The following is a 21,302-nucleotide window of genomic DNA, read 5'->3' on the forward strand; positions in this document are numbered from 1 at the left end:
AAGAGCCCAAGAGCCATTGTTGGTCTTTTAAGCCTTATGGGAGGAGCTAATCATCTCTTGGCCTTACTCCGGAGTCGTCCTTTTTGCTTTAGCTGCTCTTGCTTTGTATTTTGTGTGTCAGTGTTAGGAATAAAAAAAAAGTTAAGTCAATTTCCCAAACTGGCTAAAGTCTCAGTTTTGAAAGCAATAAAGAATTTAATTGTTAATTCTAGCTTGCAGGGCAATAACAAGTTTATATGGGTGGCAAAAGGTACATAAGTTGTAATGCAAATTCTACTCCTTATGTACTTGCTACAATATCACAGTGCATATTAAAAAGGATGGAGCTTGTGTCATGATGACCCATTTTGGCATCATTATGGCTAGCTGAAAAGTCCTCATCAATCCTATCAAAGCCTCTGAGGCTGGTCCTTGCTGTATTGGTTTTTGATGCAAGCAACAAGAAATGTCTTTGTTGACATTAGCACCTCTGCTTTCATAGTATCAAGGGGAAAATAATAAGTGGCCTTTAAAAAAAAAATTGCTTCACTGTGTTTGCAGGGTACAATAAAATGTACATGGTTTTCTCCAAATTGCTGTTGTAATTCTCGAGAATTTTTCTCCAGTTAAGTTGAAGACACTGCTTCAGCTACCAAATACATAGTATCCCTTTGTAGTAGATCCAGTAGTTTTGATTTAGTTGGAGATAAGCGTTAACAAAAAAACAAAAGTGAACAAGAGCAAAGTGAAAAGATGCTGAGATGCTCAACTCTCTTGTAAAAAAGAGACTTTCCTGGCAGTCAGATACAGTCACTGTTAGCTGCTGGAACCTCATGACAGTAATGGAGTTATAAAGACAAAATTGCCACTGTAGACTTAAGTAATCAGCTGAAGACCTAGCTAAAGGCACAAAATGTACACTAGTAGTACTTATGAACTATTGACTCTTTCACAATTAATTAGCTGATAACAGAAGCTAAAGTATAAAGTATAAATAATCATCATAACTTTTTTTTCTGCTGCTGAATTGTGTCTATTTCTTGGACACTACCTAGGCCATTCCCTTTGCCTCCTTCCTAGGGCTGAGAGAACGTGATTGTCCCAAGCTCACTAGTTGGGCTTGTGGCTAAGGCAGGACTAAAATTCACAGTCACCTAGTTTCTAGCCTGAAAACATAACCACTATATCAAACTGGTTTTAATAACAATAACAACAATAATCCCCAATGAGGCACTGCTTTGATATTTTTGTAGGACATATTGTAGGATATTTTGTAGTGTTCTGAGGAGGATGGGAATTATGCCAGAGGATCAACAATACTGGACAGATTTCATCAGAGAAGTCAGGCGAAGAGTGCCTCTTCCATAAACAATATGATGGAATGTAATTTATGACCATATTGGTCATCATCCAAATCAATAAGGAATGTTCTAAGTGTTGGAGTTCCTGGATATTTGATGACAATTGAACAATGGGACTTGGGACTGTTGGTTGTGCAACAAAGGCCAACAGCTATACGGCTACTGGAAGAAAAGTTGTTTGCCTGTTGCAAATATACTGAATCCTAAAACAAAAAATATTTTTATTATTATTTCAAATCAAGTCCAAGAAGAATACCTGAAAAGAATGGATCAGTTCGGAGATCAACAACATCCAGAATCAGAAATAACAGAGGATAGCAGATCAACATCAATTTATAATACAAAATAAAGTATTGAAAGAAGCAGAACTGGAATAACTGCAAAGGTCTTCCCAGGACAAAGAAATTGAAGTCTTGTCAGAAGTAGTTCAGACCTTAGAAGCAAACCAGAGAGAGTCAGCAGTAGAAAAAGCTAGAATAGTTATTGAATCATTTTCATTCCCAAACCAGATACCTTGTCCTCAGAAAAAACAAAGCCTTCTAAAACTAAAAAAAATAAGATGAATTGAACCAAAAATAATTGAGCAGCTAGAAGACCGCAAAAACAACAAAATAAAATTGTTTGCAATGAAGCTTTTTACACAAAAGCACAAGTATTTAAATATACCAATACTGTAATGTCAAATATAAGTACCAGCTCACTTCAAGAAACAAAATAACTAATGTAGTTGAAGCTGAAGAACAAGAAGACCAAAGAATACCTGATCAAGAAATATCACCTAGAAACACGGGAGCTCAAGGAAGCATTGGAAATAATAAAGCAAAAAAATAACAACTATACATTGAAGATTAGCTGAAATTGGACACTATAGGTAGAATCTCCAATTTCATTCAAATAAGTAAATTTCTACCAACCTATGGATGGAGAGACTGCAATGAACCAACCACTTGACAAAGAAAAAACAATGCTTGTCAACAGTTCCTGACACAGCTATGGAACAAACCAAAGATGTACTGTACAACAAGAATGCAGCTTGAATAACTGAGCTAGATAAGAATAAAAAAGAAGCTGAAATGAAAGTACTTTTAATAACAGCAGAAATGGTGGAGAAAGGGCCAAGGAAGATCAAGACTTGGCCAGCAGCATGTATAGATGAACTACATGGTTTGAGTTGAAGCATCTGACTGGTTTGAATTTAGTGCCTGCCAAGTAATTTAACAACATATTGCAAGAGGGTGAAACTGAAGATTGGTTAACATTTAGCAATATCTACTTGATAATGAAAGATCCAACTAAAGGGGTAGACCCAGGCAAATACAGGCCATTGCCTGCTCACCAACAATTTTCAAATTGCTAACTGGGTGTGGTGGCGGAGGCAGTCCAACAACATCAAGTTGAAAATAAACTCCATCCAGGAAACTGCCCAACAGCAGAGGACCCCCCAAAAAATCAGCCCCTAATTAATAAGTTGATTTGGAAAACTGCAAGATGAGGAAGACCAGCTTGAATATAGTTCTGATTGATTACAAGAATGCATTTGACTCCCTTGCAAATGATTGGAAAATCAAGTGCCTAGAAATAAGAATAGAAATGTTAGAAGCTTTGTGCAAAGACCAGTGACATAATAGAAAACAGAATTGCAGGACAATGATGACAGACTGGAAGAGGTTAATATCAAGAGAGAAATCTTTCAAGGAGACTCACTATCACCCTACGGTTTGTCATTGCATTCATTCCTCATAAAAAAAAATAATAATGAACAATTCAGGCGATGGCTATCAAATATCAAAAATATCTGCAACCTATACCAGCTATATATGGACAATCTGAAACTGTCTGGAAAAACACCATCATTTTCAAATGGAATCACTGCTCAACAGTATCCATGTGTATAGCCAAGATATTGCAGTAGAATTTGAACTAGACAGATGTGCCACTCTTACCATCAACAGCAGAAAAATAGTGAAACTGAAGGAATAATATGTTCTATAGAAATAACATCAAGGACAATCACTACAGATACCTGGGCAAACTTCAAGCTGACAATATCAAGCACACTGAAGTCAAGGTTAGTAATGGATACATTACGGGAGCGAAGAAGACTTTAAAGTCCAAATTCAGTGTGGGAAATTTAAAGACAATTAAATCAGAGAAATTCTAGTCCTTAGATACACAGTTGTAATAGTGAACTAAATCCAAGCAGTTCTAAAAGCCCTGGTTAGGAAAATCAGAAAATGAATCATGCCCTTAATTCATGCAGTGATGTTGACAGACTTTATTTACTAAGGCACATAGTGGCCATGGACTGTTGAAAATATACCAACCAGGTAGCTGAAGAAGAAAAAAAGGGCATTGGAAGAATATCTGAAGGACAGTAAAGTAAATGTATGTGACAGAAGAATAGAAGAGAAAGAACTGGATAAAATCACAAAACATAAAGACCTGCAAATAAAAAAAATGTCTGTTGCAAAAGAAAACAAAGATAATACCAATAGTAATGGGTGCCTTGTCTGCAATCCCAAAACATCTGGAACATGACCTGAACACTATTGGTATTGCAAATGTCAATTGCAAAAGGCAGCTTTACTTGGAACAGCTTACCTCCTGTGATGGTAATTTTAACACTATCAAACAATATTTGCCTATCCCAGGTCCTTGGGAAGGCCAAAATAGGTGGCTAAAAATACCAAATCCAAGCATAAGGATTTAGCATAAGGTATAAGCATAAGGTTCACAGTGCCACCAACCATATAATAATAATATTTTTAACTTCAGGAATGAAGTGTACAGAAATGAATAGGAATTAATGAACATATGTTCCTGATTCTGTATATTCAGTCGTACAGCTGTGGGCTTTTATTTGCTTTGATTTCATATGAGCAATGATATTTTACATTAGCATTGTGTATTACTGATATTTCAAGAAGTATCAGTTCTTGAATTCAAGAAGAATGCTGTTGTGAAACAATAGTCTTTCGAAGGCAAATACGTAGTTAATCTCAGTTGTTTTTGTTTTGAGAGATTATGTTTTTCTCTTTCTTTGAAAAAAAAAATCAGCTATTAATTAGATGTGTGTTTATTTAGTCTATTATTTCTCCTTTTACAAACATGACTTCCAAGAAAAAACACTGAAGTCGTCCTATGCGAGGCCAGTGTTGCAATATTAAAAGGAATTCAGTTTAATATGTGTTTCTTTACATTACATGGGTTTTCAAATGAAGCACTAAATTTACAGGAACGGGTGGGTAGGAGAAGGTTCCTTTTAACCCCAAGTTGCTATACAAGGTAGGAGAGCAGCAATATCTCCCCAAGCTTTGAGGAGAATGGTATTACCCTGGCATTCAGTAAGAGATGCTGGTTACCTTATCTGAATGAGCAACTGCCTCACTGCAAAGCACAGGGTGTCTCTTTTGTCTCGGTGTTGGAGAGAATTGCTTCCTGAATAGCAGCCTTTTTTTTCAGAATGACTATGTACAAGAGCAAGCGAAGACACCAAAGATGTAAGTAGCTTGGATTTGTGTGTGTTTATGTGAGAGAGAGAAAGAGGGGGGGGAGGGAGAGAGAGAGAGAGAGAAAGAATGCACATGAACAGAAGGGAAATGTTCCCTAATTTGAAAACTATGCCTTAGTTTCTTTTGTACTGAGATAAGTAGAATTTTCAGAGCTTAGACCCTATATTATCAATATGGTTAGGTGAAGGAGAAATCCTAAGAGGAGTAATAATAATAATAAAAAATACGCTCCCTTGTTACTATGGAAACCATCAGCAAGTGATTGCTTTATAAAAGCCACAAGGAATTAGAGATCAAATGCAAGTTCATACTAGTTCAGTGTTCATTATTCAGAACATAATGATTTGGTAGAGTTTTGCCCTTTAAAAAAGGCGGGATGATTTTTTCTTCCATCTGTTATGTTAAGCAAATTGACTTAAGAAAGCTAGAAATGGTAGAAGTTCAAGTCTTCATTTTTATGCATTACTTCTGAAGGAAACACACTGAGACAAGGGTTGGGGGGAAGAACTCAACATTCAAAAAGAGATTGATGTAAATAATTCATTTCATTATCAGTTTGACTTGGTTTGTGATTTTATGATTCAAGAAAATAATGCCACAACTAAAAAGCCAGCTCTACCCAGTTACTTTTGCATATCTGAGTCAGATTCAAATCTGAAACTAATATTGCTAAAATTAAAGTCAGTTGTGTTATCAAATCAAGTTTTGCCATTGAGTTCAACGGGATGTCCCTTCATCGACTCTTACAGAAATGATGTAACTGAAGTGGGATTGTTTTGTAAATGGTTAAAAAGTAAACAGAAATTTTAGACTGAAAAACAATAGAGCATCTTCCGTCTAAAAATTGTCTAGTTTTTAATCGTTTAGTGTTATAAATGCTTTTCCTGGTAGCAGAAAGTGCTTCTGATCATTAAAAAAATGCATTTTTCTGCTCCATTCAACAACAAAAGGACTCTTGTGGGGAAATCATGCACTTTTAAAGACCATTAATCTTTTCCACATTGCCAGCAGTAGCTTAAACTTTGAGACTGGCCACACTGATCCCTGTCTTTGCACTGAATAATACCAAGCTTTTTCTGCAGTATATATCTTAAAATGTTATTGTACCACCCAAAGAGAACCTAGATGCTGAAAGTGGAATGGAATGAAAACCCTGCAAAGACAATTTTGACTTACATATATGTTTATTTGGTACAAATGCTTTATTTTCTTCATTTGTTCACTCTTAAGGGCTAGCTTATTTTGGAAAAAAATTATGGGACTATTGGAAGAAAGCCGTTTAGGACTCATTTGGCATCATTGAATCATAATGTTAGATCAATCTTAGCAGAAACATGGGTATATAGATATAGAAACTTTATCAGGGTATATTTGACAAAAGCTATACACTAAAATCAGTCATATAGTCAGGCTTCACGCAAGAAAAAATTAGAGCTAGAAACCTAAACTGGTATTAAAATGAGGGCAAAAAACTTCTGTGGAACTGACCTGCTGATTTAGGTCCAGGACACAACTGAAAGATAAAATGAAAGCAGATGTTATGAATATAGATGTGGGTTATCAGGCAGCCTACTAAAAATGTTCAGAAATGGGGAACATAAGCAAGATACACAATTGCTGAGCTTCTCTATACTGTTGTTGATTAGTTCATTGTTATTTACTTTCATGGTTTGTATTGGAATGGCAAACCAACATGTTAGCATCAGTTTAGTTGAATAACTTAGTAATCATAATCAGTATGTTCTTAATTTCTGGTCCAACTTTCATCTTTCAGGTTGACATTCCTGCTAATACATTCCCACACAATACAAGCTCAAAATTCTTGATTTCTTGCTCTTATCATAAATCTTCATACACAGAGATATTTTGGACTGCAATTCATGCAATACTTGACAATGGTGGCCATTGTAACTATGTTTATTGGAACTACAGTCTAAAATAACTAGAGAGCTATGCTTGGGCAATGAGTGTGTGTGCCTGTGAGAATGGAAAGCATTTAGGAACTTTTACTAATCACTGGGATTCCTTAAATATCTTTTTATGTTGACTGATAACTTCCTGTTTCTTTTTTAAATGACTATTAACTCTAACGTTTTAATATTTTTTTGAGACACTTTCTGCATATTTTAAGATGCACTTAAAATAATGTATTGTTTGTCTGCCATATATATTTTCAAAGGTGCATTTTATTCACAGAACATAATAAGAAAGATGGGAAATGTATCACTATCTGTTAGAGTAGATAAGCTAAAGAGATTTGCACAGGTACTGTAGCTTCTTTAAAGAACAGAAAATTAGACCATTTTAAAAATACATAATTAATTTAATTCAATGAAAAATAGTTAATTAAGAAAATTTGAAATGTGGTGATATAATTTTGTCAGGCCAATCTTTTAATTTTCAGTGCCACCCATCAATGTAAATGATCTCACTGTGGTTTATTCAATAAAAATAGCAAACATAACAGCATACTGAAAATTTAACAGATAAAATAGTTGGAGTAATAGCAATAAAATTATTACCATTTAAGCATTTATCTTTGGCATGAAAAAGCAATGCAGACTCCAGGAATATACCCATGAAAAGAAAATTAAATGGGGATTTGTCATTGGTAAAAATTCATCTTGTAGCCATCTTTCAAATTAATTAAGGGATCTATTGTAAGTATGAATAAGTCTGGATCCCATAGTTTGCAAGGTAAATGTTCATTAATGTAGATTTTGTTTAAATAGTCTGCCCTGTGGATATTCTTAGCATTTTTCACGGTTACTGGAAGGCAGTACCTTTCTTACAGAAATTGTAAGAATTCAAAGGTGACAGCACTGAAAATAGTAAGATATAGCCTATTTGTACACCTGCCACAATATGGGGGAAGATAAAATTATGATCAGACTATTCTTTGTCATTTGAAATGACCTTCGGAAATTTAGTTCATTCTGTCTTAGTCTTCTTACTTTAAAAAAAAATACAAAAAAGCCACCCTTTTTGGTTAAAGATTGGAGGTAGCATAGTTTTCCCACTGAAGACGGTCGAGGAAGATGATGATGGTGGATAAAAGCAGACAGCACAATAGTCTCTTGGATATAAATATTTTGAAATATTTATTAAATTTTCATGCCACCTATCTCCCCTATAAAGTGAATCCTTAATGACACCTGGAAGGTACCACTGTATGCTGTTATATAGATCTGCCTGATTGCAGCCTATTTTAAAGATGTGGCTCCTACTGGGGGAAAAATGTGGGCATCTCAGTTTCAGACGCATTGCTAGAGGACATTTGAGGGAAGATCTTCCAAGCAAATTATGGAAGATTTACAGCCTTGTAGAATAGAATATTTTTCTTTACATCTCCTCATTTCACTTCATGAACATGAGATTATATTTTTATCAAAAACATTATCTAAACTTGTGCTCAGACAGATGTTGGTAAATATAAATACCAAACCGAGAGGGGGGGGTAGGGAAAGAGAGAGAGAAAGATAAAATGTGTTTGTGCCAGAATTTTCCAGCTGATCACCTTTCGGCCATATTCTTAATCAACCGAGTTTGCAAACTATCTTCAGGCAGCGTATGTATTCATTGTGGCAGTCTAGTCTGTTTATGTCCACTTGTCTCTTTTTCCCTTTTCCCTCTTCTTATGATTTTTCTTGTCTTCAAGTAACTGAAGTAGTCAACCTTTCTCTTCCACAATTCATTTGAAATTTGGTTGTGGTCACTTTGAGAAATCCAAGTTTCGTCTTTGGAAGAGCAATGGCTTACAGCTTCATGCCGGTTATTTTGTTCTCAATCAATTTTTATTTCCATAAGTTGATTTGCAAGTAGGATGTAGGATCAAATTTTCCTATACTTTCCTAGTCCTTAAGATTAAACTGGGCCAGATGCTTCCCATTATTTGCACATTCTATGAAATGGTCTTCTGCATTTATTGTTTTGGATAGTATAGTTTCATTAAAGAATTCATTTGTTAATCCTAACTTTAATAATAAATAAATAATGGATTGCCAAGCCTTTTTTTTTGCCTAAAACATTGAAATCTTATGATTTTTTTCCTCCTAAGCATTAAGAACATTCTGCCAATTTTCTTTAAATGTCACAATTTGTGTTTCACCAAAGGTGAAAATGATGTAGCCAATCTCCTTTGTTAATTTGCTTGCATAGTGCTATTCCATGGAGGAGTCGGGAGGGGACTATCTGTTATTTATTTTCATATAAAACAGTTTACTTTTGGGGAATTATTTGCTTCCCTTTCAGGACATTGTATGGCATGGGATAATAATCCCATGTTTATAATAAACATATGTTACCCTTATCTCACTACAGTCATCCATGTAAACCCTTTTGGTGTGGTTTTTCCTCCAGATCAGTTTTACTCATCCTGACTAAGTTCCTGATAGATGAATTTTGGTTCCCAGAATTCCTCAGTCACCATGGTCGTTTCTGCTAATTTTAAGAGTTGCCCAAGTTTAGAAGAATTTCTCTAGACAGCTGTGCCAAGAAACTGGTAATGAAGCTTCTGTCCTGGAACTCAGCCAAGGCTAGGCTGATAAACCATTTTAAAAATTCTCCAAGGACATTAGAATTTACAGTATGTTGTAGATTTGAATTTCTTTGTCAGTTGGGGATTTGAAAGAGTTAAAAAGGGAAGTGAAAGAGTACGATGGCAATTAGTCAACAGAAGGGCAGAAATCAAAATTCTCTTTTCTTTATTCACTTCTTTTCTTATTTCCTATATTTTTATCTTCATTTTTTTTTACTTTTGTTATATTGGAAATGCAATTCTACAACATTTTAAAAATGAACTTGTCAAAGATAACCTCGGATGCAATCCAGATAATGTGGAATACTTACAGTAGATCCTGACATTATGCAAATTGCTTGAATGCTAGACCCATTGAGTTTTAATACTATTGATTGCTTCTATTCTAATTTTTACTCTGCCAGATCAGCCCAACATATGTTTGTTATTGCAGCTGAAAATTAGGGACTAAAAATGTACAAAAAAAATCAATAAAAACAATCAGAAACCAAAGTGCACTATTGAAGTTAAAATGGAAAACTCAGCATTCAGAATCCAAAGTAGAAATTCATCTATAATCCAAGTATTCCTATAAATAAAAATATACTAAATGGCTTTTTTTTAAATGCTGGACAATAGAACAAAGATTGTAATGCAGTTTTCCAAAATGAAAGAGTTGGCTGCTGACATCTTACATGTTTCCTGTATTTTGTATTTCTGGTGGTCATCTTTCTTGAAGAAAAAGTAACAGATAGTAAGAGATAAGCAGTATAGCCAGCTATGGTTAGATTTTAAGGAAGGAGGTGGAAACTGGCATTTGACATGATTTGACATCTCCTGCAGTTATTCCCCAATTCGCTGCCCTATTTCCCAATCCACATAAAAGACAACTCCAGTTGGATTAGTGCCAACCAAATTTAGTTACAGAAGCTATAGAATTGTTGGGATGCATTTGAACCCTATCAAGCCATGGGAATGTGCACCTATCAACTGGATTTTTTTTCCAGGATGGATATGAAGAGTTCTAAATCGAAGGAAGAGTTTATTTTCATTAGGCAGATTCCCTACTTCAGATTTTCATGCAAATTGGAATTCAACACTTTCAAGTTTCACCTATATACAAGAGAATTCCTGAATATTGGAAAGGGATAAAATTTTCCACGATATTTACAAGAGATGAGAAATGCCAAAAGCTGTCATTGTGCTTTATGTATTACATTAATTATAATTGTTATTTTTTTCCAGAATAACGTTTTAAAGTTATTTCAGGAAACATTTTAACCATCCAAAAGTAGACAACTATGAATGCACCCAGTCATTAGGAATAGGAGTTTCAGTATCAACTTTTTACTTACAGAAAATGGTAACTACTAGTCATTTTTATAGCAGTAACCCATATCTCACCATATCTCAAGAGCTATGGTGCATAAAGCAGCTTATACAGATCTTCATTTTGTTTCCACTCTGTGAGCTAGGATGCACTGAGAGTAAGTGATTAGCCAAGTGTTTTTTTTCCCCTGGGTAAAGATGAATTTGATTCCTTAATCTTAATTCAACAACTTAACCACTACATTACATTGTGAGTCTCTCAAGACTATTGATACACAATTAGTTTTTTAGGAATTAAAGTTCAACACATTTGTAGGGTTATCATTACAAAGTTCATTTGAACTCTCATTGTCATGTTTCATTGTGTCTTCTGTACATTTTTCATAGATAAATAGATAGATTCCGATGAAATCAATAGCTTCATAAATTGGAAAGAGTAAGAAAACCAAAAATATTTGCATAATTCTTGGGTTGAAAATCATAGTGTGTGTGTTGAAAATCAGTGTATTTAGGTTCAAATCACTGCTACTACAGGAATTAATTAGATCTATATATTGATCAGTATACTCGTTTCAGGAACTGAATCTTAATTTGAATAGAGACCCCTTTTTGTATAGCCCCATTCTCTCTTCTGAAAAATAGACTTCATCTGCTTTATTTCCAGGACCATGTGCTTTTCCTTGAAGCTGAGTTAATGCAATAGGATAATTTGGATTACTGAATTAATCCAGTAGCTATGATTTCTCAAACAGAAATTGTTACCTCCTTCAACAGAAGAAATTAAATTGTATTTAGTTCATCGACAAATATTCCATGTAATCTGGTTTAAAGCTATCCTGGCAGTAATCAGAGAAAAAGCATCCTTAAATTTCAACTAAGTATGAATTATTGCAGCTGTATGCAGATAGATAGTGAGAGCTAAAATATAAAGCATTCAAGATAATTGGCTTTTCCAAAACAATTGCCTTTAATAAACTGACACCTGTGTGACTAAAAATGGCTGAGCTTTGAATCTAAATCCCTAAACGCTAAAGCTGTTCTTTGCAGCATGCTTTTAAATAATTTCCTATATCTGAATAACATTTCCTATGCACCTGAAAGAGGAAGAGTTGTAGTTGCTAATTGATGGAAATAGAAAATGTACATGATTAATTTTAATAATGGATTCGTGCCAGCCAAATTTAGTTACAGAAGCTATAGAATTGTTGGGATGCATTTGAACCCTATCAAGCCATGGGAATGTGCACCTATCAACTGGATTTTTCTCCAGTTTTTCTCCAGGGAGGATATAAAGAATTCTAAATCAAAGGAAGAGTTTATTTGCATTAGGCAGATTCCCTACTTCAGATTTTCTTCCTGAGGATAGAGGGGAGAAAGGATGTTATGGTGAAAAAGGGACCAATTACAATATATATGTCCTCTGTCATAAATGGATAATAAAACATAATAACCTTAAATTGAGGGGGATCACACAAAAAACATATTAGAAGTGCACAAAAACCTGTACTTTTTTCATTAGTGGTGTAACTGGTACATCAGCAGCTTCTCAAGGCCCAGGCTATTCAGTATTTAGAAATCAGCAAAGATATTCTTGTGCCCAACAGACCCTATGATTTACTAGGTTTCCTTTTTATTGTTTAAAAGTAAGTTACAAATATGTTTATATAACATGGTATAACTGACAGAAGGTTGATTGATTAATTCATAATAGCACATAAATCATAAACTTTTGAATATGTAACCTTATCAAGCAAGGAAATTGGAACTAACAGATTAGCAGATTGGAAATCTTAAATAATAGAGACAATAATATATCTCAGAGATTTTTTTTTCATCAGAAATTATTCCTGAATTGCTTTTTAGAGAGTTAAGGTAACTTTAGCATTTGCAGAAAACAATAATTGGACTTAAATCCATGATTGTGGAGTGGAACGGTCAACTGCTACTAAGTTCTCTTGACAATTTAGAATAAGAGTAAAGCTACCCTAACTACAGATAAATGTAACTTTAGGATTAATAGTGCTGTATTCTTCAAACAATGCCCCAAAGATTTAGACTGACAGGATTGTAAATTACTTTGGGCAGAGATGTATCATTATAAGACTTGGGTAAGATTGCCTCCTTCGCACATAAACCACTTTTTTTGTGACTCTCCCATCCTGCCCTATAAGCAGAACATTATCACAGAATATATCTGGGAGAATATAAGCCAGTCTCTCCACTAGATATACTGCTTCAATTATATTTACAAAAAGGGAACTATCCATAAAGAAATTAGTAATGAGAATTACAACATGTATTTCAGAAAAAGTCTTCATTCTTTTCCATTTCCTTGCATAATGTATTATTTCACCAGTTAAGCACAGATAATATTTAATAACTAGGTTGAGGTGACACAGATGTTTGGCAAGGATGATCAGAATTTGGAGAGAATTTTGTGAGTATTACTATGAGTTGCTGTAGATCACTAAGACTTAGTCACTTTTTAGTCACTTCTTAAAGCAACTATATTATACCCATCGTGTCTTTCTCTAATGGGGAAAAGCAGGCATAAATTTTCCATGTGAAAGGGTAATTCTGGTGATGAAAATAATATTTTTGAGCTAAATATATGCTCAATGAATTCCTGGCCCTCAGTGCCTCTATTACTTGAGCTGCTGTTTGCATCTTCCTGTCTGGTATATATAGTCAGTTATGGGAAATGACTTTTCTTTAATATTTCAGTAGAGAATTCCCAGAAGCTAAATTTGCAGTTGAAACTATGGATCACAGCTTGAAATACTGGGATAATTTAGATGTATTTTGTGCAAACCTTTTCTTGGATATTGCAATAAATAGTAAAAAGAGTTCAGACCATCTGGTCTTCCAGTATTGTCAGCCATTTACTGTATATTGAGACAGTAAAAAGATTTAAATGCAATATATAAACCAATGGCTTACAATTCATAAAATGATTATTAGCTACTACAAGTTTATAACTGAATATATTGATAAACTTTTCTATTTTCTAAATTTTTAAATTGGAACCTGTTGGATCAAATTGTAATAACCATTTGAATTTAAGCTCTTATGGTTACAGTAGAAAATTCATGCAGTTCTGTTATATAGATATCAGAAATATTGTGGAAGATAATCTGATATATTTTATTATTTAGTATTTCAAAAACAAGTATCTTTTTGCCAAAAATATGTACATCTTTAATTCAAGTTAAATTACATGGTGCAAAAATTGAAAGTAGAAGGTCTCAAAAGCAGGCAATCTACAGTAAGTCAGTTAGTATTAGTTAAAGTTAGTTTCAGTATGGTGAGAACGTCTATATATGTTAAAAAGAATGCCCACAATGCTGGGCCATAATTTTATGTAAGATTAGATGTTTTGTATGTGTATTGCACCAGTCATATCTTTAAATGAGGAATTACTTGATGTTTGCATTGTTTGTTTAATTTTTTGTTGTTGTTACTGGAATATATTTTAATGTTTTTTCTGATATTTGAAAGGTTATTGATAATTAGAGAAATAATACATAAATATTTGACCAAATAGTCCAATAGTATTCATTTAAATAGAGATAATAAAAATCCAGAAAAATATCAGCACAATTAACCAGGTACTTTGTTAAAAACCAGTTAAAAACCAGATATTTTTAAATATTTTGGGGATAAAAGGATTACATACATTGTTTTATTTCATATCATGCAGAAACATATACTCCAGTCCACGATCTAAACTGCAGAAGACTCCCTTCTTAGAAAGAATTTAACACCACAGTGGTAGGCCAACACTTAAGTTATTCCAAACTCAGGTGTAGGTAGCATTGCTAAAACTGGACAGCAGGACAAAGAACTGAATGGAGTCAACATTGTGGGGAAAAAAATAGGAGTTAAATACATTACAGAACAAAGATGAGAGGTCTCAAGAAATCAACATGAGTGAAGCTTTGTTGTGCCATATGCCCAAATTTTATGAAAGTTGAAAGGAAGACCCAAAAAAGAAGGCATTGTCACTGAGCAAAATTCTCCAGGCATCACCTATGTGTTCCATATTATTTGCAGAGTTACCATAGGTCTTGTTGGCCTTCTACACTTCAAAAGGGTGATACTAGTGTGGGTGAAATAGTTTAAATTTTAAACAACTCTAAAAACAATTCCCAGGCTTATAGTTTTTCATCCTCACTATATTTTATAAAATGTGTTATGTTCTCAATGTCAGTGTTTTTCAATCGCTCATCTGGTGAGTTCAGTGTTATGATGGTAGACATCGAAACTCTGAAAAAATTGTTAAATTTTATTTGACTAATTCAGGAATAAAATCAAAGATATGTTGAAATCTATTAACAGTTTGCTTCATATTGAGCCATCAAAAGTGGAGCGGGGGGAATGAAGATTTTATGTTTTTCAGAAGACCTGTGAATTCTGGAAAATCCTTAATGTAAATCCTTAATACCTAAGAATATAAAAATATAATCAAATATTTACTAGAAAACAATGATTGATGTGAGAAAAAAAATACAGAGATTAATGCTATGTCTAAAGTAGTTTTCCTTAGAATTTCATAAATATTGCATGTTTCCAACATATTACTGAGTCGTAAGTTTGTATACTGGGAATAAGTGACCTTAAAGCTTCCATATTAAAAACCTGTGGAAGGGCCCTATTATAATAAAAGGTCACTGGATGAAATTTCCATTGTAATTATAGTACACAAACTCCATATATATGTCTTGGCATAGGTAAAAACATTCTGCTATCATTTCTTGTAATATTGAGAGAATTATTATTTTTTTTTTATTTTTTTAAAAGACATAGCTTTAAAAGCCTCACAGATATATCTGAGAAGAAGATCTAATCTTTTGTTAACCTGTTAAAAATGCAGGGTATCATATAGCTAATTAAATTTACCCTGCAAAAATCTCATTACTGTGTGGCTTTAAACAAATCCCCCACATAATTTTTAAAAAGCATATTTTGATAAGGCAAAATGTCTTTTAGAAGTCAAATGTTAGTTCTCTATTTAGAAATCATACCTACATTTTTCTTACATCCAATTCTTCAATCCACATATCAGAATATACATGGAACATACAAAATACAAAGTTCTACATTATTAATTTATTCACTTGTATGCCCACCCAACTCACAAATGACTGTGCATTTTGCAATCAAATAAAAAACAATATAAACAGGGCATATCAAAGACAAACCAAACAAATTGGCGACTGAGGATGTCAATCAGTAGACAATAACATAAAGCAATATCTTATGTACTGCAAATTAGGACATTGGTCCAATCTAACAGAATGAAACTAAGCCTCTAATATCAGGGATAACAATAACTAATATGCAAAGTAGTTGTATATATTAACAATAGAAATGTAAAGAATCAAAATTAGATAAATGAAAAATGAAGGAGTTCAGAAAGAGAAAATTCAAATGAAATGTTTTCTTTTAGAACAGTGAATGCAAGAATAAATTTAAATATAGCAATCTTTTACTGTCCGCCAATGTTTTCCAGTGATTTGTAATGAGAATCAAAACATTATAGTTCTTATACACAAAGAATAAATCTATACAGAAAGCTGAATAAAGACTCAGATTCATATGTTTGTCAGATGATATAAATGAAGTCTCAGTCTTCTAACGCCTAGAAACTGCAGAAAATGAGATTGAAAGATCTTATCCGCTATCGAGTTAAGATGCTATCTATCTATTCCTGACCTGACCTAAACCGTGCTGATTTAAATCTGCTACTTAAATCTTTTCCAAGTTATTGCTGCTGCATAGGAATGTATTATGAATACATTCATAATAGCCAAGAAAATAATTGTTTTGTTCGTCTAGTAATGCCTTTGTCTCTTTCTTCATATCACCAGCTAGTAGAGAAACACCCACTAATCTGGGTACTTCTGCATGGATGAACAAGTTCTTATTGAACAGAATAAGAGAATAGAGTTATTCAATGTAAAATTCCATTTGTAGCCATTTAAAAAAAAAAAAAACCTTAAATGAATTCAGTTAGTAAATATACCCTCAACTAATTTAAACTCTTCACATGGTAATGTATATAGTTATTATAACTTATTAACTAGATTCATGTGAAATCATATACTGCCCCAAGTTCTAAAGGAATCTGAGAATGCAACCACAAACTCAACAAATATTAGCTCGAAATGAATTTTATATTATTTGTTTGTTTGTTTGTTTGTTTTTATGCTGTCCACCTCATTATTCAAAGTGACATAGAAGGAAATTAAGCACCATCTCTTTATCTTTATTCCCTCCCTTTTTTTTTTTAATAATTATATAAATTTATGGTTAGAATAATATCAGAAAAATATATATTATAATCTTCCATTTGTTAATTTTGGGAACTCCCTTTAAAAGTTCCTGCTTGTAAGAAAATTATTGTGGGTGATTTATTATGCTGTGATGTTTTATAAGCAAGTGGACAGTGCTTATTCTCCTGTATGTGGTTCTTTATCTTTCCTCCATTTGAGGGTAATATTTTCTCTTTGCCAAAAATATGTGCCTGAACTGAACTATTAAAAGGAAGTAAGATAATAATCACACAATTTAGGTCAAAATTATTGACAGGTACAATTTTATGATATAAAGTTTATATCATTGTTTATAAAGTGAAAAATAGAGATCCTTATCTAATAGGTTTCTTCTTCTGAATGTTTATCAAAGATATTTCTGTTTCTAGCAGTGAATTTTGTGTGTGCTTTTGAAAAAGTTGACAATGTTGGCAGTCAGATGAAATATCTACAGCATCACTTTCTCCTGGAAACCAAAAACCATGTTGTTTTTTAGACCTGAAGAAATAAATCTTAAGGTCTGATCTATGCATAAATCCGAATATAGAGTGTGAAAGACTGATGCAATAATCTGCAGACAAATAGCCAACTTGTTCCTATAATACTCCCTCCAATGTTATACATTATTACATATGATCTCCCTGTCTCTCTCTCTCAATACTGCATTTTAATTCACCATGCTTATTTTCAGACATTAACATGGCAGGAGAGCCAAAACCATACAGACCTAAACTGGGAACCAAGCGACCACTTTCTGCTCTCTACAGGTAAGCTGTCTGATTGATTAAAGAATCTATGAAGTGTTTTTGAAGTTTTTAGTGAATGTTACAGGTACTATTTGCTTAAAGCTCCCAGGGTTACTGAGTCTCAGAAACAATTTATTTCAATGCAATTTTACATTAAAAAAAGTTCCACTGTTTAGAACAATATACAAAGAAGACCTCTGCTGACCAATGGGCCTCTGTGATCAGGGGTATTTCAAAAGAGTCTTCTGGGCAGCTATTCTATTAAACTTTCAGGAGTGCATCTGTTAGCTTATAACACAATAAACATCCTAGCATCAGATCATTTCATCAACTCTCACATGAGTTTGTATTCTAAATAAACCCTTCCATCTTTTGCAATAAAACAATAATGAAGCTGCTTCAGCAGATGCTCACCATGTCATCCCAGACACATTGAATATCTGGATCCATTTCCATCTGATTTACAGATTGGATTTGGCACTGATAATTAAGACAAACTAATTCATCCAGTGGAGGGGGAAAAATAAAATAAGGTATTTGTATAATTCTCCTGATATATATTTTTTCAATATAGTCTTCTCATATGCCCTAAATAACTACAGGGATGCTGGCCTTATAATCATGCTTATTATGCTTATATTATGCTTATAATAATTATGCTTATAATTATTATTGACATGTCTATTAAATCAGTTATTATTGTTCCAAACGGAAAGTATGGCAGAGGATTGATTGATAAAGATGATCCATTACATAGATAAAGGAGAGTAGAACAAAACAGGGAAAGAGACTGATGGTTAAATTCCAGCTCACCCAATTCTGCCCAATTCTGCTGGGCTGCACCCTGAGATGCTACCAGAGCCCTGCAAGATCAGGTCTGAAGATGGTTAATTGAAAAAGTCAGAGGTCAGATCTGAATCGAGCCAAGCTAAAACAGCAAATGAACATGTTTCTCTCCTCCAGAAAAGGAGAGGCAAATGTGTTTCGAGGCCAGAAGCAATTATAGATCAGGTTCCAAAAGAAACAGCAAAAGAAACCTGAAGCAGGCTCTAGCAATTAATGATTTAGTGCAGTTTCTCAATCCAATTGTAATGCTTACTGGGGAATTCTGGGAGTTGAAGTTGACAGAGTTTAAAGTTGCTGAGGTTGAGAAACACTGGTCTAGATTTAGGGGATGGGTACCAATAGCATGAAACTTATATAGTTTTGGTGTTTATGAAGAATTCTGATAAAGTTGAGTTGCTGAATTACCATGGATACTACATGCATAAATATCCTAAGAGTATATAATCTTTCAAATACCAATTTGACTTCATTTTGATTTTAGCTTCATAGCACCAAGTTACTAATTTAAAGATCAATTTAAATGAAAGGCCAATAGATAATTGTGTTCGTCTCTTGCCTAAGATTTTTTTTAAATAATTTACTGTATCACCACAAATCTCTTGAAACCATTTACACTGAAAGAGGGTCAAACTGAGGGCAGCCATATTTTGAGCAAATTGAATCTCAGTTCATCAGAATGGATTTTAAATTGTTTTTAATTAGTGTTTTATCCACAGGCCACCATACATAAAGTATCTCTTCTTTTTTTCCCAGGGAAACACATACCCAGTTGCATTTATTAGCAACCTAGTGAAATCTTACGATTTAAATTCATTACCTATCATTGGTTTGATTATCTTCTGGAACAGCTATGTATTTATATTTCGTTTTCCACCAAAGAGTTCAAGATCTCTCCAACCTCTTTGACCCTCACAATAACCCAAAGAGATAAATTAGAATATTGGACTGTTTCAAAGTATCTTTGAAATTAATGACAAGATCCTGGATTTTCTTGGTCATAGAGAACAAGTCAACAGAAAAGGTTTTTCTTTTCTTTTTTTAAATTTGATTTATATGCCGCCCTTCTCCGGAGACTCAGGGCGGCTTACAATGCGTTAAGCAATAGCCTTCATACTTTTGTATATTTATACAAAGTCAGTTTATTGCCCCCACAAACTGGGTCCTCAATTTACCCATCTTAGAAAGGATGGAAGGCTGAGTCGACCTTGAGCCTGGTGAGAACTGAACTCGCAGTAATTGCAAGCAGCTGGATGTTAAATGCTGCCTTAGGAGGCATTAGCCTCCTATGCCACCCAGGCTCCTTTTTTATTTTATTTTATTTTTTATTTGTACCTTTTTATCTGCTGGTTATTATCTGCTAGCAAGAAGATAGGGATTAAATTGTCATTCTGTGGAAAAAACCAATGTCTTTCAGGGAGGGAGGGAGGGAGGGAGGGAGGGAAGGAAGGAAGGAAGGAAGGAAGGAAGGAAGGAAGGAAGGAAGGAAGGAAGGATGGAAGGATGGATTTCACAAGCTGCAGCTAAGATGGCACCATAGACAAGCAAGGGCTAGCAGAGTGTGTTGGAGAAGACCTATCTGCTGATTCAGTAAGCTGATCTGGGAAGTGGCAGATCTAGCAATGGTAATGATTTATCTCTTGTGAGGGAACCAGACACAAGCTGGTCCTTTCAAAATCATGGTTCTGAAATGCAGAATGAATGAGGAAAGGCACTCATGCATTGCAGAATGTTAGCTTGAATTGTTGGGGTACTGAGCCTTTGTGAGACCTTGAATCCTGGAAAATATAAGGTCTTTATCTTGTGTAGCTACAGCATACAATGTAAACCTTGTGCCATGCATTATTTTTTCAGCAAATGTAACTATTTTTGTTATTTTATTTAACAGACTTGAATCAAAAGAACCTTTCCTTTCTGTTGGGTGAGTAAGAACATTTTGGTTTAATTTTAGAAAAGAATAACTGCATAATTATATCTTTCAGTAGCTTTCAGCTACTCAAAAGGAATATTTCATTTACTTTTGGAGATCTTCAGTAATGAATAGAAAAATATAGTATTTGGGGAAGCATATCTTTTTCAGACATTTTCAATCCTTGACTTATGACCTGATGTTTAACAACCTATAAAACACACATATAGCCATTGTAAAACTGTGTGCCCCGTCCACAGTCACATGTCTGCATTTTGGACACTTGGCGATTAACTTGTATTTACGACTGGTTGCAGCATTCTATGGTCATATGACAGCAAATTGCAATTGCTGCAACTGATTCACTTAATGACCACCATAAACAGAGTCATAAAATAGGGTCCAGTCAAGTGCCTTGACTTGTAACAACTATGATTTATGATAAAAATTTCTGTCCCAATTGGAGTCGTATGTCGAGGAATACCTGTCACTACAATATCATTTCCAATTGCTTTCTTGTCTAAAGAATAGACAAGAATCTATCAAAGAATCAACAGAGATCCTGATTATTTATCAGTATTGCTATCACAACTTAAATAACATAAATACCAGATGTCTATGGAGATTCTCAGTCATCCAGGTCATGGTTGTCCCAAAGGTGTTTTTTCAAGAGGCAACTTTTCTTTGAAGTTGTTTTGCTTCTCATTCAAGAAGCTTTTTCAGCTCTGACTGGATGCTGGGGAATGGAAGGATTTATACTCCTTGCAGATACCTCATCATTTGCATTATTTTA

At 34.0% G+C, this 21,302-nt stretch overlaps 1 protein-coding gene across 8 annotated transcripts in view; it reads left to right on the forward strand.

Moving 5' to 3' along the window:
• The window catches only part of RALYL (RALY RNA binding protein like), a 228,607-nt gene that overhangs the window by 184,195 nt on the left and 23,110 nt on the right, over positions 1-21,302 (forward strand). For 7 of the 8 annotated variants that reach the window (XM_060681914.2, XM_034422352.3, XM_060681915.2 and 4 more), the window contains 2 exons: positions 17,703-17,778; positions 20,489-20,521. In XM_060681914.2, coding sequence (XP_060537897.1) covers positions 17,703-17,778; positions 20,489-20,521 — 109 coding nt within the window. Of the gene's footprint in view, positions 1-4,594; positions 4,841-17,702; positions 17,779-20,488; positions 20,522-21,302 lie in introns of those variants that run through there. The other variant, XM_034422356.3, reaches the window with a different exon arrangement.

Source organism: Pantherophis guttatus, chromosome 3 (assembly GCF_059756535.1).
Source record: "Pantherophis guttatus breed Tessera chromosome 3, ASM5975653v1, whole genome shotgun sequence".
NCBI classification, from domain to species: Eukaryota; Metazoa; Chordata; class Lepidosauria; order Squamata; family Colubridae; genus Pantherophis; species Pantherophis guttatus.